The sequence below is a fragment of the Nicotiana attenuata genome, unplaced genomic scaffold (genome assembly GCF_001879085.1).
Source record: "Nicotiana attenuata strain UT unplaced genomic scaffold, NIATTr2, whole genome shotgun sequence".
Classification (NCBI taxonomy): domain Eukaryota; kingdom Viridiplantae; phylum Streptophyta; class Magnoliopsida; order Solanales; family Solanaceae; genus Nicotiana; species Nicotiana attenuata.
Window position 1 is genome coordinate 193,386 of NW_017672188.1, and position 13,853 is coordinate 207,238.

The window sequence follows — 13,853 nt, forward strand, 5'->3', positions numbered from 1 at the left end:
AAGTTTATGGATTCCTACAATAACCTCAAGTTAATACTACAACAATTACTGAATTCACAATCAAATATTTATAGATATTTAGCAAATTTCCTATTAGACATACAAGATACACGAGTTATTCGGTTCATAAGCCTCTACGTCGCCCTTGACTGTAGAACAAGCAAGATCATTAATGAAGTTCAAGTGGAGGACACATCATAAGCAAACATCAACACAACTTCCAGTCTCGCACAAGGATGTCATATGAAAGATGCATTTTTCCTAGCCAGCAAAACAGAGCCATGTACATGAAATTGGTGAATGGTTGTATAACAAGAGCACTTGAGACCTTCAGATGAAGCAAAACTCAATATCTGTTACAAAAAGTGATTGTAAACTTCACAGGAACATCTGGGAGAAGGAAAACAAAAACAGAATGGAAAATACATGTTGAAACTCGAATGTTACTGCACAAAGCCAAGCATAAAAGGAAAAAGAATGCTTAAATAAGAGAAGACATATAAAGTATGAAAAAAGAAAAAACAATATGGCATCAACAACTCAAAAAATAAAAACATGGATTGCTGGCCATTGTTGCAATGACGTGTGTACTAGTTCAAAATTACTCAATTGTCATCTTCCACCAGATAACTCAACAGCATCCTGATTAAAGATCGAATCTTCTCCCCAATCAAATCGTCTCTGAAGTCTCTCATATTCTTGCCTACGGTTGACTTCAACGTGCTGCCACTCTTCCCATCTCTCGGCAAGCCCTTCTCCTTCCAGCATCCTTACCACCTCCGACATTGCTGGACGTTCCTCTGGTGAGGGCTGAGTGCACAGCAATGCTACCTGCATCATCATCTCCACATCATCCATGTCGTAGTTCTTATTCAGGTTCCGATCTACAATAGCATCCAGTCTTTTCTCCCTTTGCAGTTTTTTGACCTTCAAGACGGTATACATGCTGTACTTTTAGCAACTAATACTACATAAGGTTCTATGAAGCCTAAAGTTAAAGAAAGACTATAATGTAAAGTTATAAAAGAGAGGCTCGAGGTCCACATCTGAGACATCCACACTTTAATTTTTTTCTGTCATCTAGTCATTTTTCTCCTTTATTTCTTCTCAATTCCGTCTAGAGTCAAAAGGGCTCAAGTATTAAGACCTAGTTGACATTCAAAGTATTTCTATCCTGCCGAAACATGAAAAATGAGAACTGCTTGTGACCCTTTGAAGTGAAAAATAAATTATCACATCTACACCAATAGACAGAAAAGAAAGTTTATCATCAGGAGGATCTCTTGCAAAGGACAAATGAGCCGTCCCAGCAGAATATAGAGACAAAGAACTGAAGTTTGGTCAGCACTCAGCAGAGATAATATATAAAAAGAAAAAGCACTAATTTGATATCCATTTGGAATGATACGAAGATTATCGAGTTCGGTACACTCACATGGTCAAGCAACAAAACATCATCTTCTTCTTCTAGGCGTGAAAAGTCTATTGCACGTTGGCCAGTAACAAGCTCCAAAAGCATGATCCCATAGCCAAAAACATCAGTTTTTTCTGATGATTTGCCAGTGGATAAGTATTCAGGAGCTATATGGCCCATTGTACCACGAACTTGAGTTGTCACATTGGTTTTTTTAACGTCAACTAACTTTGCCAAGCCAAAATCACCAACTACAGCTTCAAAGTCCTCATCTAGTAACACATTAGCTGCTTTAACATCACGGTGAATAATCTTTGGATTACAGTGTTCATGTAGGTATTCAAGTCCACGTGCAGTGCCCAGTGCCACACGCTTCCTAGTTGGCCAAACCAAAACAGACTCCCCAGGTTTAAGTTCTGCGAGTGATTAAAATCTAAAATAAGAAGCTGCTGAAAACTACTAAGAATCATCGCTTCAGTAGAAAACTACTGAAAGTTCAAGCTTGGTTGACAACTTCATGAAACTCCTCTCAGTTCACACAAGGATTTAAAAAACTAACTTCCATAGGGAAAATCAATTGACGCAGCAAATCTCTTTCTGGTGGAGAGAATGCACAAGAATCAATTTATAAACTCGGATATCAATTTATACTATTAAGTCCCATTGATGAGGTCTATTCGACTATTGAGCTTGAAGACTAAAGAAAATTGAAATGTCCAAAATCTCAACTCCTTTAATGAATATCAGAAGTGCTTCTACAATGCCAATGCAGTAAACTCATCTGATCGGAACCTGTCTTTCCCTACCTTTCACTGGGAAAAAGGAAGCATGCAAATTGTACTCATGGTAATGCAACCTAAGGCACTAGACTTCCAACACTTTTTCCAGAGTCTAAAGAGAAAGATTCTTTTTTTTCAAATATGAAAATGCAAACTATAAGAGCAGATGCTTCTGCCCATTAAGCATGCCACTTATACTTGATGCCTTGTCAAGTCATTCACTAGAATCAGCAATTCTAAATTACTTTAATAGTCAGTTTAAACCGTAACAAGGACAAAAGCACGCCTTCTTTTCAAAGCTTGAGAGGAAGAAAATGGTGCACGACTGCTTACAACCCAGCTGACAAAAACAAAATTTGTGCTGCAGGACAAGTAAGACTACTGAAATAAAGAATGTAATAACTGAGATGAAATAGGCAAAGCTAGGGAAAATGTACTATTCAGGACATTACAAAAGTACGGTGACTAACAATTAAGCACTACTCAGAAGGGACATACCTCGTAGACGATAAGCAACACTTAGATTCTGCATATATGGATATACTAGCAGCCGTTCAGTCGGTGTGGTGCAAAACCCTATAAGCCGTAAGAGGTTCCTATGAACAGCCACGCTTATCATCTCAACTTCTCGCTGGAATGCAGCATCTCCCCCAGGGCTCTCATAATCAGTTAATCGTTTCACGGCAACTTTAGTGCCGTCATTGAGCACTCCTTTATAGACCTTGCCAAAACCTCCTTGTCCAAGAACATTCTTTTCACTAAAGTTATCAGTAGCAAGCTGCAATTCCCTCCATGAAAATCTCCTCAATTGACCAAATGGAATTCGTCGATCAACCTCACCTGATTCCGCCAAATAAAACACAAGATATAATCATAATTTATTCAAAGGAGCCACACCACCTTGAAGGTAGATCAAAACTAAAGTACTGGTGGATAAGAACTAAGCTCACTAACTTAAGATGGAATTACAAGATATAACAATGCATGGCCACAATACCCTTCTATTTTTAGCAGATAACAAGTATATTATACCGATGAAATTATTGTCAAAAGCAAGTGACACAAACCTACAACGTCAACAAAGATTTCACGCCTATAGCCTTTGTGCCTTCTCCTCCAGAACAATAACACAGATCCTCCAAGAAGGAGAATTCCAAGAAATCCACCAGCAATACCAACTACGAGACCAGTCTTTGGTTTACTAGGAGAACCTGCAAGAAATTCAACTTCAGAATTTTGCTTGTCCAGTAAGATTTAAGAAGGTGCATATGTTAAAAGACAGTTTTCTTACTAAAGGAATATTATTACATTGGATAGGCAATCAACAGTTTTATAGACTTCAGAAACTTTCTGATGCAGTGCTAAAAGGAGAGAGAATTGAGTGTGATGAATAAGAGAAAAAGAAAGAATAGAAAGAGGAAAAGGGAATGAGAGATATTTTTTTTTATCAACAATATTTATTCATCAAGTGTCGTTCCAAGCAAAGTACATAAGGGCCCTATTTATAAATTAGGGAACCCTCACATGCTACAACTTTTAAAATTATAAAAATCCTTTTCTCAATCGTTACAACTCCTAAAATTATTAAAACTCTATGTCTAACTATAAGATAATATTATCTCTTAAATATTGATATAACCCTATCATTAACTATATCAACAATAAGGTAGTAATAGTGCTGGATTTTTCAACTACTTCACTGTCCCTCAGTTGAGTGAGACTATTACAACTCTCGAAGCTTAGCAGTAATGGAAAGAAACTCATCCGTTTTAGTCCCGACAGTACCATGAGGTGGTTGATTCTTCCATTCATTAAATATGGTACCAGTACAAACCACCAATTCAACACAACAAACATATCCCGCAACCAATGGCAAGTCTAACACTAAACATTTATTTCCTGTTCCGCATTTGTATATAAAGAGGAAATGCATTGAGACTTTGGGAGATAGATATGGGATAACTTTTCGTTTGGTAGAAATTCTGAATAGTTTTTCTTTCGATAGGTTTTATGAGTGCGATACAGTGTAAGGAACTAAAGCTCGAGTTCCGATACCCGTATTAATGTATCACCAAGAAAGGGGAAGGGAGGAGGACAAGTGAAAGAAATGAGAAAGGGGAAAAAGAGATAAGAACGAGAGAAAATACAGATGATATGGTAAGGAAATTAACAGTATCTATTCATCATAGTGTTGTTACAAACAAAGTACATAATTGTCCTATAAATAGATTATGAAACCCCAAACAAGCTAGAACTCTTGGAAGTTGTTAAGTAGTTAGTCAAGTATAGTGTCCCACGTCGGAAAGTATATACCTATTATTATGTAATCACTCTATATAAATAGGGCGTTGTACAACACTTTAGATAATTAATACTCCCTCCGTTGCAATTTATGTGAACCTATTTCCTTTTTTGTCCGTTCCAAAAAGAATGAACCCTTTCTAAGTTTGGAAACAATTTAACTTAAATTCCCAATTCTACCCTTAGTGAAAAGCTTTTATAACCACACAAATACTGTGGACCCCTTTTTGAGTTGTTTAGGACCACAAATTCCAAAAGTCTTTATTTTTTCTTAAACTTGGTGCCCAGTCAAACAGGTTCACATAAATTGGAACAGAGGGAGTAATATTTTCTCCCGTGCTTTCTCACATGGTATCAGAGCATTAGTGAGAAATTTATCGTTGTGCACCATTCCAGCGACTTCCGGGAAGAAAGACCTGATCGCCGTGCAATTTTCCGGCGACTTAGGAGGCTGTCCGCAACAAAATGCATTTTCCTTGGTGTTGTGCAAAATCCAACACCGCCACAAGGTCCCTAAGACAGAGACGACCAAACCCTAGAAAAAATCTCCGGAAAAGGCACCTCCACGCGCCCTCACGTGCTGGTCAGAGAAGGGTTTCAGGCGGCGCGTCTGTCCCATGCGCCGGCGCGTGTACTTGTTTCCGACAATTTTTTGGCCGACCTTCTTCAGGACAGCCTGATCGCGAAGCTTTTCCGAGCCTAACCATCAAGGTTACATCAGATTCCGACGACTTTTTATTTTCCTACGAGCTACAGTGTTTTCCGGTGAAGAGTAACAGTGAAACAGTAGTTTCTCTTACACTCTGGAGTTAGCTAGGCCTCATGGAGGTGGTTAGAATTTTGGTCGTAACAAAATGGGAACCGATACTTTGAATGGTTGGATGGTTTCATAGCGGATTATATTGAGTTCCTTCAGTACAAAGCATGTAAGCAGACATCCTTCTGAGATAGCTTTTGTTGTTCAAACAGGTAATAGCGTGACTTGTGTCTCCCAATCTTCATCCTCTGAGTCTTGGGTCATTGATTCAGGTGCAGCGAATCACATTTCTGGTAACAAATCTCTTTTCATTACTATTTCGTATTCTCAATCTCTTCCAACAGTCACAATGGCTAATGGGTCTCAAACCATGGCAACTGCAATAGGTTAAGCAAGCCAACTTCCTTCTTTACCTCCAGATTCAGTTCTTTATATTCCCAGTAGTGCTTTTAATCTCATAGATGTTAGTCGCTTAGCCAAATCACTTAAATCCGTTGTTTTATTTCTTGATGACCTTGTTTTTATACAGGAACGCATTGGTACCGTGCGTGAATCAAATGGACTTTATTACGTTATCCTTGCTAAATCACATGGACTCACATCTTGTCTTCCTTCACCAACTTGTCATGTTACTGATTCACCAGATTTATTACATAAACGGTTGGGACATCCCAGTTTGTCAAAACTTCAGAAAATGGTACCTGGTTTATCTCACTTGTCCACTTTAGAGTATGAAGTCATGTCAACTCGGTAAGCATACCCGCTCCCATTTCCCTCAGCGTCTTGATAATCGAGTAGAGTCATCTTTTACTTTAGTCCATTCAGATGTTTGGGATCCTAGTCGAGTCAGCTCTACCTTGGTGTTCCGCTACTTTGTCAGTTTCATTGATAATTATTCCAGGTGCACTTGGATATTTTTGATGAAAAATCGATCTGAGTTATTTTCTATTTTCCAGACCTTCCACGCTGAAATTCAAAATCAATTTGGGGTTTCTATCCGCACATTTCATAATGATAATGCCCTAGAATATTTGTCTTCCTCATTTCAGCACTTTATGAACTCTCATGGGATTATTCATCAAACATCTTGTCCATACACATCTCAACAAAATAGGGTAGCTGAAAGAAAGAACAGACATCTTATTGAAATTGCTCGTACCCTACTCATACAATCTCATGTTCCGTTGCGTTTTTGGGGGGATGCGATTCTTACATTTTGCTATCTTATTAATCGTATACCATCTTCGGCTATCCAGAATCAAGTTCCATTCTCTATCCTATTTTCCTACTTACCTTTGTTCTCTCTTCCACCCCGTGTCTTTGGAAACACGTGTTTTGTTCATAACCTTACTCCAAGCAAAGATAAGTTAGCTCCTCGTGCTCTTAAGTGCGTATTTCTGGGTTACTCGAGAACGCGAAAAGGGTATCGATGCTATTCTCCTGACCTCCAGCGGTACCTTATGTCCGCTGATTTTACCTTCTTTGAAACCCAATCATACTTCACAGGTCCAAGTAATCACTTAGATATTTTTGAGGTGCTACTAGCTTCATCTTTTGGAGATTCAGTCACTATCTCTCATTCATCTTCTTCTATCTAGCTCCACCACCTACAGCTCCAGTTGCAGCTCCACCACCTATAGCTCCAGTTCCACCACCTAGTCCAGTTCAACCTTCTGCAGCTCCACCACTCTTGACTTATCATCGTCGTCCATGTCCAGCATCAGGCCCAGGTGATTCACGTCCTGCATCAGATTCTGCACCTACTGCGGACTTGTCTCCTCTTAGTCAACCAATTGCACACCACAAAGGTGTACGATCCATAATTCTTAATCCCCATTATGTCGGTTTAAGTTATCATCGTCTGTCATCACCTCATTATGTTTTTATATCAACTTTGTCCATTGTTTCTATCCCTAAGTCTACAGGTGAGGCGCTATCTCATCCAGGATGGCGACAGGCTATGATTGAGGAGATGTCTGCTTTACATGCAAGTGGCACTTGGGAGCTTGTTCCTATTCCTTCAGGTAAGTCTAGTGTTGGTTGTCGTTGGGTTTATTCAGTCAAAGTCGGCCCGGATGACCAGGTTGATCAGCTTAAGGCTCATCTTGTTGCAAAAGGATACACTCAGATTTTTGGGCTTGATTATAGTAACACTTTCTCTCTCGTGGCTAAAATAGCATATGTTCGTCTCTTTTTGTCCATGGTTGTTGTACGTTATTGGCCTCTTTATCAGTTAGACATTAAGAATGTTTTTCTCCATGGTGATCTTGTAGAAGAAGTTATATGGAGCAACCACCTGGTTTTGTTGCTCAGATGGAGTCTAGTGGTCTTGTATGCCGATTACGCAGGTCACTATATGGTTTGAAGCAGTCCCCTCGAGCTTGGTTTGGTAACTTCAGCACAGTTATTCAGGAGTTCGGCATGACCCGGAGTGAAGCTGATCACTCTATGTTTTATCAGCATTATGCTCCTAATCTGTGTATTTACTGGTGGTTTATGTTGATAATATTGTTATTACTGGCAATGATCAGGATGGTATTACTAGTCTGAAGCATCATCTCTTTCAGCACTTCCAGACTAAGGATCTGGGCAGATTGAAGTATTTTCTAAGTATTGAGGTCGCTCAGTCTAGCTCAAGTATTGTTATTTCATAGAGGAAGTATGCCTTAGACATTCTTGAGGAGACTGGAATGATGGGTTGCAGACCTGTTGACACTCCTATGGATCCAAATGCTAAGCTTCTGCCAAGACAGGGGGAGCCTCTTAGCGATCCTACGAGATATAGGAGGTCGGTTGGCAAATTGAATTACCTCACAGTGACTAGACCTGACATTTCTTTTCCGGTGAGTGTTGTAAGTCAGTTTATGGATTCTCTTATGATAGTCACTGGGATGCAGTTGTTCGCATTCTTCGGTATATAAAGTCAGCTCCAGGCAAAGAATTACTATTCGAGGATCGAGGCCACGAGCAGATTGTTGGGTACACAGATGTTGATTGGACAGGATCACCTTCTGATAGACGTTCTACGTCTGGATATTGTGTTCTAGCAGGACGTAATTTGGTCTCTTGGAAGAGCAAGAAACAAAATGTAGTTGCTCGATCTAGCACCGAAGCTGAATATCGGGCCATGGCTATCGCAACGTGTGTGCTAGTTTGGGTCAAGCAGTTGCTCAAGGAGTTGAAGTTCAGAGAAATCAGCAAGATGGAACTGGTGTGTGATAATCAAGCAGCTCTTCATATTGCGTCAAATCCAGTTCCATGAGAGGACTAAACACATTGAGATCAACTGTCACTTTGTCAGAGAAAGATACTCTCAGGAGATATTGTTACAAAGTTTGCGAAGTCGAATGATCAGCTAGCAAATATATGCACCGGCTTGATGGGGAGTGTTAAGTAGTTAGTCACGTATAGTGTCCCACATCGGGAAGTAGATATCTATTATTATGTAATCGTTGTATATAAATAGGGCGTTGTATTTTTTTTTTTTTGATAAGGTAAAGGTTTATATAAATAGGGCGTTGTACAACACTTTAGATAATTAATAATATTTTCTCCCGTGCTTTCTCACAAAAGTACTAAAGGTTCTTCTGTAACAAAGATGAGACAAATTCTAAACTACTCTTGGAAGTACTAAAGGTTCTTCTCTAACAAAGATGAGACAAATTCTAAACTAGTAGATAAAGCCTTTTTTTTTTTTTTTGAAAAAGGTAACGAAACTAGTAGATAAAGCCTTATGACTAGATAAAAGATAAATGAAAGTAAAACCACAGATAATGGGAGTAAAATGCTACATTTTTCAGCCACGTCTTTCATCCTCCAGAAAGCAAAGAAGCATAAAGCATATATATCTGACTAACAAACATCTCCAGCAGAGCTAATTTCTATATGTAAGACTAGTAAGTCAAATGAAACAGTGACATATTTGATCGTAGAATTTACCTCCACTATCAGATTCACAATGATGACTGAAATTTAAGCCACAATTCAAACGATTCCCTGTAAAACTAGAATAACCAAATTATGTTAAACATAAATTAAAGATAATGAATTAGTAGACAAGGCAGTAACTAAGCAGCCTTGATCGACTGTTCAAAGTAAAAACTGCAATCACATAGTATTAGGTGCCATTTTTATTACTACAAGGTATGCATACTTGTATTTTGGAACTTGAAACAACTGTTCAGGAACTTGACCAGTAAGACCATTGGAAGCAAGCTGACTGCAAAGCAAATCAGTGAAGCAAGTGAAGCTTTGAATGATACAGGCTAAGGATCACTGAAGTTGTTAATTGACATCCCAAAATAAAAGCATCACTCTATACATGGAGTGAAGAAGTAAAGATAAATCACTTACAGGTTCATCAAGTTTGGGAGGCTTGAAACTGACTGAGGGATTGTCCCTGTGAGATTGTTTTGAGTCAAAAACCTGCTCAATAAAAAATAAAAATAAAAAGAGAGTTCATTCCTATTCCAAGACACCAATTAAACTATGTTCTATCCAACAACAACCAAATGAAATAATATGACTTACAGAGACTGAAGCTTTTTGAGATTTCCCAGGGAAGCTGGTATTTCTCCGGACAGACGGTTATTCTCTAAATTTAACATTGTCAAGCTTGTTAAATTTCCTATCGCTTCTGGAATCTTACCAGTTATACCATTTCCTTGCAAAGACCTGCAGGGGTGTACACGACACAGCCAGCTAGGTTATAGCAGAGGAATTGTCCCAAATATTCTAGTCGTGGATCTAACAATATTGAGCTCAACAACATATTCACCAATGAAAATTAAACAAGAGCTACATCTTTTTTTTTTATAATCGTGGTATCCGGGCCAGCTTGCGCGCACCTCGACCACGGGATACCTGCCACCTCACACCAGCACCAGGTACCAGGTAACTCTATCCACTATGGCTTGGATAGATGGGAAGAAATCACCTAGTGCTTTTTTACCTCCGCTGGGATTTGAACCTGAGACCTCATGGTTCTCACCCACTTCATTGACCACTAGGCCACACCCTTATGTGCAAAAGCCACATCTTATACAAACGTGTCCTTCCATATAGTTACACGATTAACTTATTGAGTTGAAAAATATACAAGTCAAATACTAAAATGGGGCTCTTGGAAGCAGCCAAAGTGCAAAGACAATTTGAAAGAACGCCCGCTCAGAGCAAAAGGCAAAGCCACCCATACTGAGGATCAGCTTTGTATAGTTCACATTCCTTGTCTTTGTGAAATGGCTGAGGTTGCTCCTTGTCCAAAGGAACCAGCAGTCGAAGTATAGAGACCTTGTTAAAGTAAAGACACCAACTAGTTACCACAAGAAGAAAGACAGCCATCCGAATAGAGAGTCCCATTTGCTAGACCAGTTCAAATAACTTCCACCTCTCTATAAAGCTGTTTCCCACTGTAAAATGGCCAAATATTTCTCCTTCTCCATTGATTAACACCACAATATGTAGGTAACCTTTTGTCTTTCTTTTTTTCCCTTCCGATAAGTAAAGCTATCTTGAAATTATTGTTCATCTATGCCGTCAACTTTTAGTTAAAATTGATTATGATGCAAGATCAAGAAGGACAAGAAACCAAGAAATTCAAGAAGCCAAGAATTCATTCAAGATTAGGATTTCTTTTTCTTAAAGATTAGGATTTTTTATTTCTAATTTCCTAGTAATTTAATTCTTGTTTTACTAGGATTATATTTGTAAAAGGGCAGCCCGGTGCACTAAAGCTCCCACTATGTGCCGGGTCTGGGGAAGGGTCGGACCACAAGGGTCTATTGTACACATCCTTGCCCTGCATTTCTGCAAGAGGTTGTTTCCACGGCTTGAACCCATGACCTCCTGGTCACATGGAAGCAACTTTACCAGTTACGCCAAGGCTACCCTTCTAGGATTATATTTGTAGCTCTAGACAAACTAGGATTGTTAGTTGGTAAGCCTTATTCTTATTCTAGTTTAATTAAGATTAATTTTCCTTAACCTTATCAATGATACTCATGGTAAGGCCTATTTGAAGGGCTCAATATGCTGAAAATAAAGAAGGGGGTGAATAATTTCTTTGAGCATTAGCTTCAAACACGTGATTGACTCTTTCGTTTCTTCTTCTTTGTTTATTCAACGTTTCTTGCAATCTTACGGGATTGAGGAACATGTGGGTGAGGTTTCTTTTCATCTTACATTCTTCTAACGTGAGTTTGAAGAACGCTTTCTCTAGTTTTGTGAAAAACTTTAGGGGGGTGCTTTTGTTTTTTTATCTTCTTTGTGCTTGAGAGGTGCAAAACCTCAAAAGTACATCAGATTATCATAAGGGAATTTTGTTCTTCTGCAATGCCGATGACATCGAACAAATACATTTAGAAACAATATTGAATATAAAATATTTTCAAAATAGCAACAAATAGCATCTACAAAATTATATGTGCTTAGAATTCAAGCCAACATTCTGTCAACAATAAATCAACTGCAGTTCTTTATACATACAATGTATTCACATTCTTTAGAACACCTAATCTGGGAGTTAAAGTGCCCGAGAATCCCATATTTGACAATGACCTGCAAACAAAAATCAGACACTATAAAAAATCATATCCAGGAAAGGAAGTTGGGCAACCAAAGATCAACCTTTCTAAAACATAAAAACTATAAAATGATACTACTATTCACAAGGCGATTCTAATGGCTCAAACAATAGAACTTACACCATGATGACATTGCCTTTTTCATCACAAGTAATTTTGGACCAAATGCAAGGACTAACTTGATTCTGATTCCAATCAGCAAGCTGATCATTTGAAGCATTAAGTGAATTCTTCAGTGCAAACAGGGCATCTCCTAAAATGGGCCAGAGATCACAAAGAACTGAATGTCACACTACTTTATTAGGAAAACAAAGAAAACATTCCATCGGCAGAAGCAAAATGTAAACAGAACATAAGCAAGAAAATGAAATAAGATATATTAGTTCCATCTGAATTTCTCTTGATCCATTTGAGTATATAAAAGATGATGAAGTAAAAATGGAAGAATCATGTACCTTGTCCATCAGGTAAGGCGAATGAGTGGAGACATGCTAATATCACAATTGCAAAGAACAGTTCCATCTTTCAAATATTGCACTTCATGTCAAGTACCGTTGTTGCAATTTACCACTGCGACATAAGACACCATCTTCCATGAACAGGTGCCTATAAAACATCAAAGGTTAATAAGGAAAAACCGGTAAAAGCTGAAAGGCAACATTTAAGCTTATTAGATACAAAAGGAAAACAACCTGATCCTCAGATTCCTAATAGCAGTAGGTGTTACAGCAGGCAATGATGCAGGAGGCTAAATCAGTATACTAACCAAAACATTAGTCCTTTCTACTAAACATTTCAATAATTCCAAGAAACTTAGTGGTTGTGATTTATCACTGTGAGAAGCACTTCCTTACTTGCACATCGGACATGTACAGATCGCTAGGAAGGCAAAAAATTCATCAGATGAAGCTAACGAAGCGCTGCTCCATAAGTCTTTCTTTCCTCAAAGTATAGCAAATGAGATATTACTCGTTTTAAAAGCTTAGGCAATTGGTAAATGTTTGAGATTAAAAAAAAATGAGTTTTTTCTTTAAGAAATCTAATGAAGCAAGAAAGATTACGAATTAATTTAAAATCAGCTTCAACTCAGTTACACCAAATGCATTGAAAATAGTAAATAAATAAGTACTAATTCAAACACACGCACAAACACGTTTACCCAAAATTTCAAGCAGAACCCAACTCCCTTTTCAGTCTAATACACCACACACAAAAACAAAAAATTAGACTATATGACGAAATCAAGAACAAATTCACAATTCCATTACTAACTTTTCCTTACAACAAATTGAATTTTCATTGTTAATTCAGAGTTACATAAGGAAACCACCATAGAACACCATTTCTTAGTATTCCTAGACAAGTAAAAGGATAAAAGGCTAATCTTTTGAATTAAAAGTAAAAATAAAAAGAATTTAAACAACAACAAGAATAAGGAGGAGGAAATGGGGAAAGTACCTTTAAAGAAGAACCAAACTATAGGGCTTTGAAAATGTGAAGAAGCAGAATATATGTACTTTTGAATCAAAGAAAATCTTAAAAAGAAGCTTCTTCCTCCTTTATTGACTTTTCCACTGTAATAGGTACAGCTATTATTATGAAGAGAACTTTAGGTAAAAAAAAACAAAGCTCTATCTCTGTACCTTTTTACAATTATTTCATTGTCTTCTCTTTTTTCTGTCTCAACAAAGTGTAACTTTGGAAGTGGACCCCACTGAGTTGCGTTTCTCCTTTGAGTCCTGGAGCTACTTTTTGATAGAGATACATGGTTGGGCTGGGGAAGGTATTTAGGGGAGGATTAGTTATGTTGAACCAACAAAGGTTGTGGTGGAGTGCTAAGTAGTCCTTCATCCTTAATGGTCTTGAGTTTGAGTATGGAGTTGCCTTTGTTAGGGCTGGACTTTCCGGCGCCAATCCGGATTTAATCGGGCTCCAACATGGGTATCGGACACAGGATGAAAACCCAAAAAAAAGAGAATAATTATGTTGAGATTATTTATAATGATATTATTTTTTTATTG

General features: G+C 38.1%; 1 protein-coding gene across 2 annotated transcripts; it reads right to left on the bottom strand.

Annotated features, from left to right (window-relative positions):
* Positions 1 to 284: 284 nt before the first annotated feature.
* LOC109212226 (probable LRR receptor-like serine/threonine-protein kinase At5g10290) lies at positions 285 to 13,456 on the bottom strand. Of its 2 annotated transcripts, none has more exons than XM_019375850.1 (12): positions 13,291 to 13,456; positions 12,288 to 12,438; positions 11,953 to 12,085; positions 11,735 to 11,806; positions 9,782 to 9,925; positions 9,605 to 9,676; positions 9,405 to 9,470; positions 9,191 to 9,255; positions 3,261 to 3,404; positions 2,692 to 3,033; positions 1,436 to 1,830; positions 285 to 927 (listed from the first exon to the last, which is right to left on the bottom strand). In XM_019375850.1, the coding sequence occupies exons 2-12, from the start codon at positions 12,352 to 12,354 to the stop codon at positions 613 to 615; spliced, it is 1,815 nt and encodes a 604-aa protein (XP_019231395.1). In that variant the 5' UTR covers positions 12,355 to 12,438; positions 13,291 to 13,456; the 3' UTR covers positions 285 to 612. The 2 variants fall into 2 exon arrangements, with proteins under 2 accessions (XP_019231395.1, XP_019231396.1); XM_019375851.1 differs by lacking the exon at positions 13,291 to 13,456 and adding an exon at positions 12,525 to 13,271.
* Between the last annotated feature and the right edge of the window lie 397 nt (positions 13,457 to 13,853).

Coding starts and splice junctions, on each gene's coding strand:
- LOC109212226 (XM_019375850.1), bottom strand. CDS start 12,354: ATGGAACTGTTCTTTGCAATTGTGATATTAGCATGTCTCCACTCATTC. Junction 11,807..11,952: donor AAAGGCAATGTCATCATGGT/GTAAGTTCTATT, acceptor TTTTGTTTGCAG/GTCATTGTCAAATATGGGAT. Junction 3,405..9,190: donor TTGTGAATCTGATAGTGGAG/GTAAATTCTACG, acceptor AATTTCTTGCAG/GTTCTCCTAGTAAACCAAAG.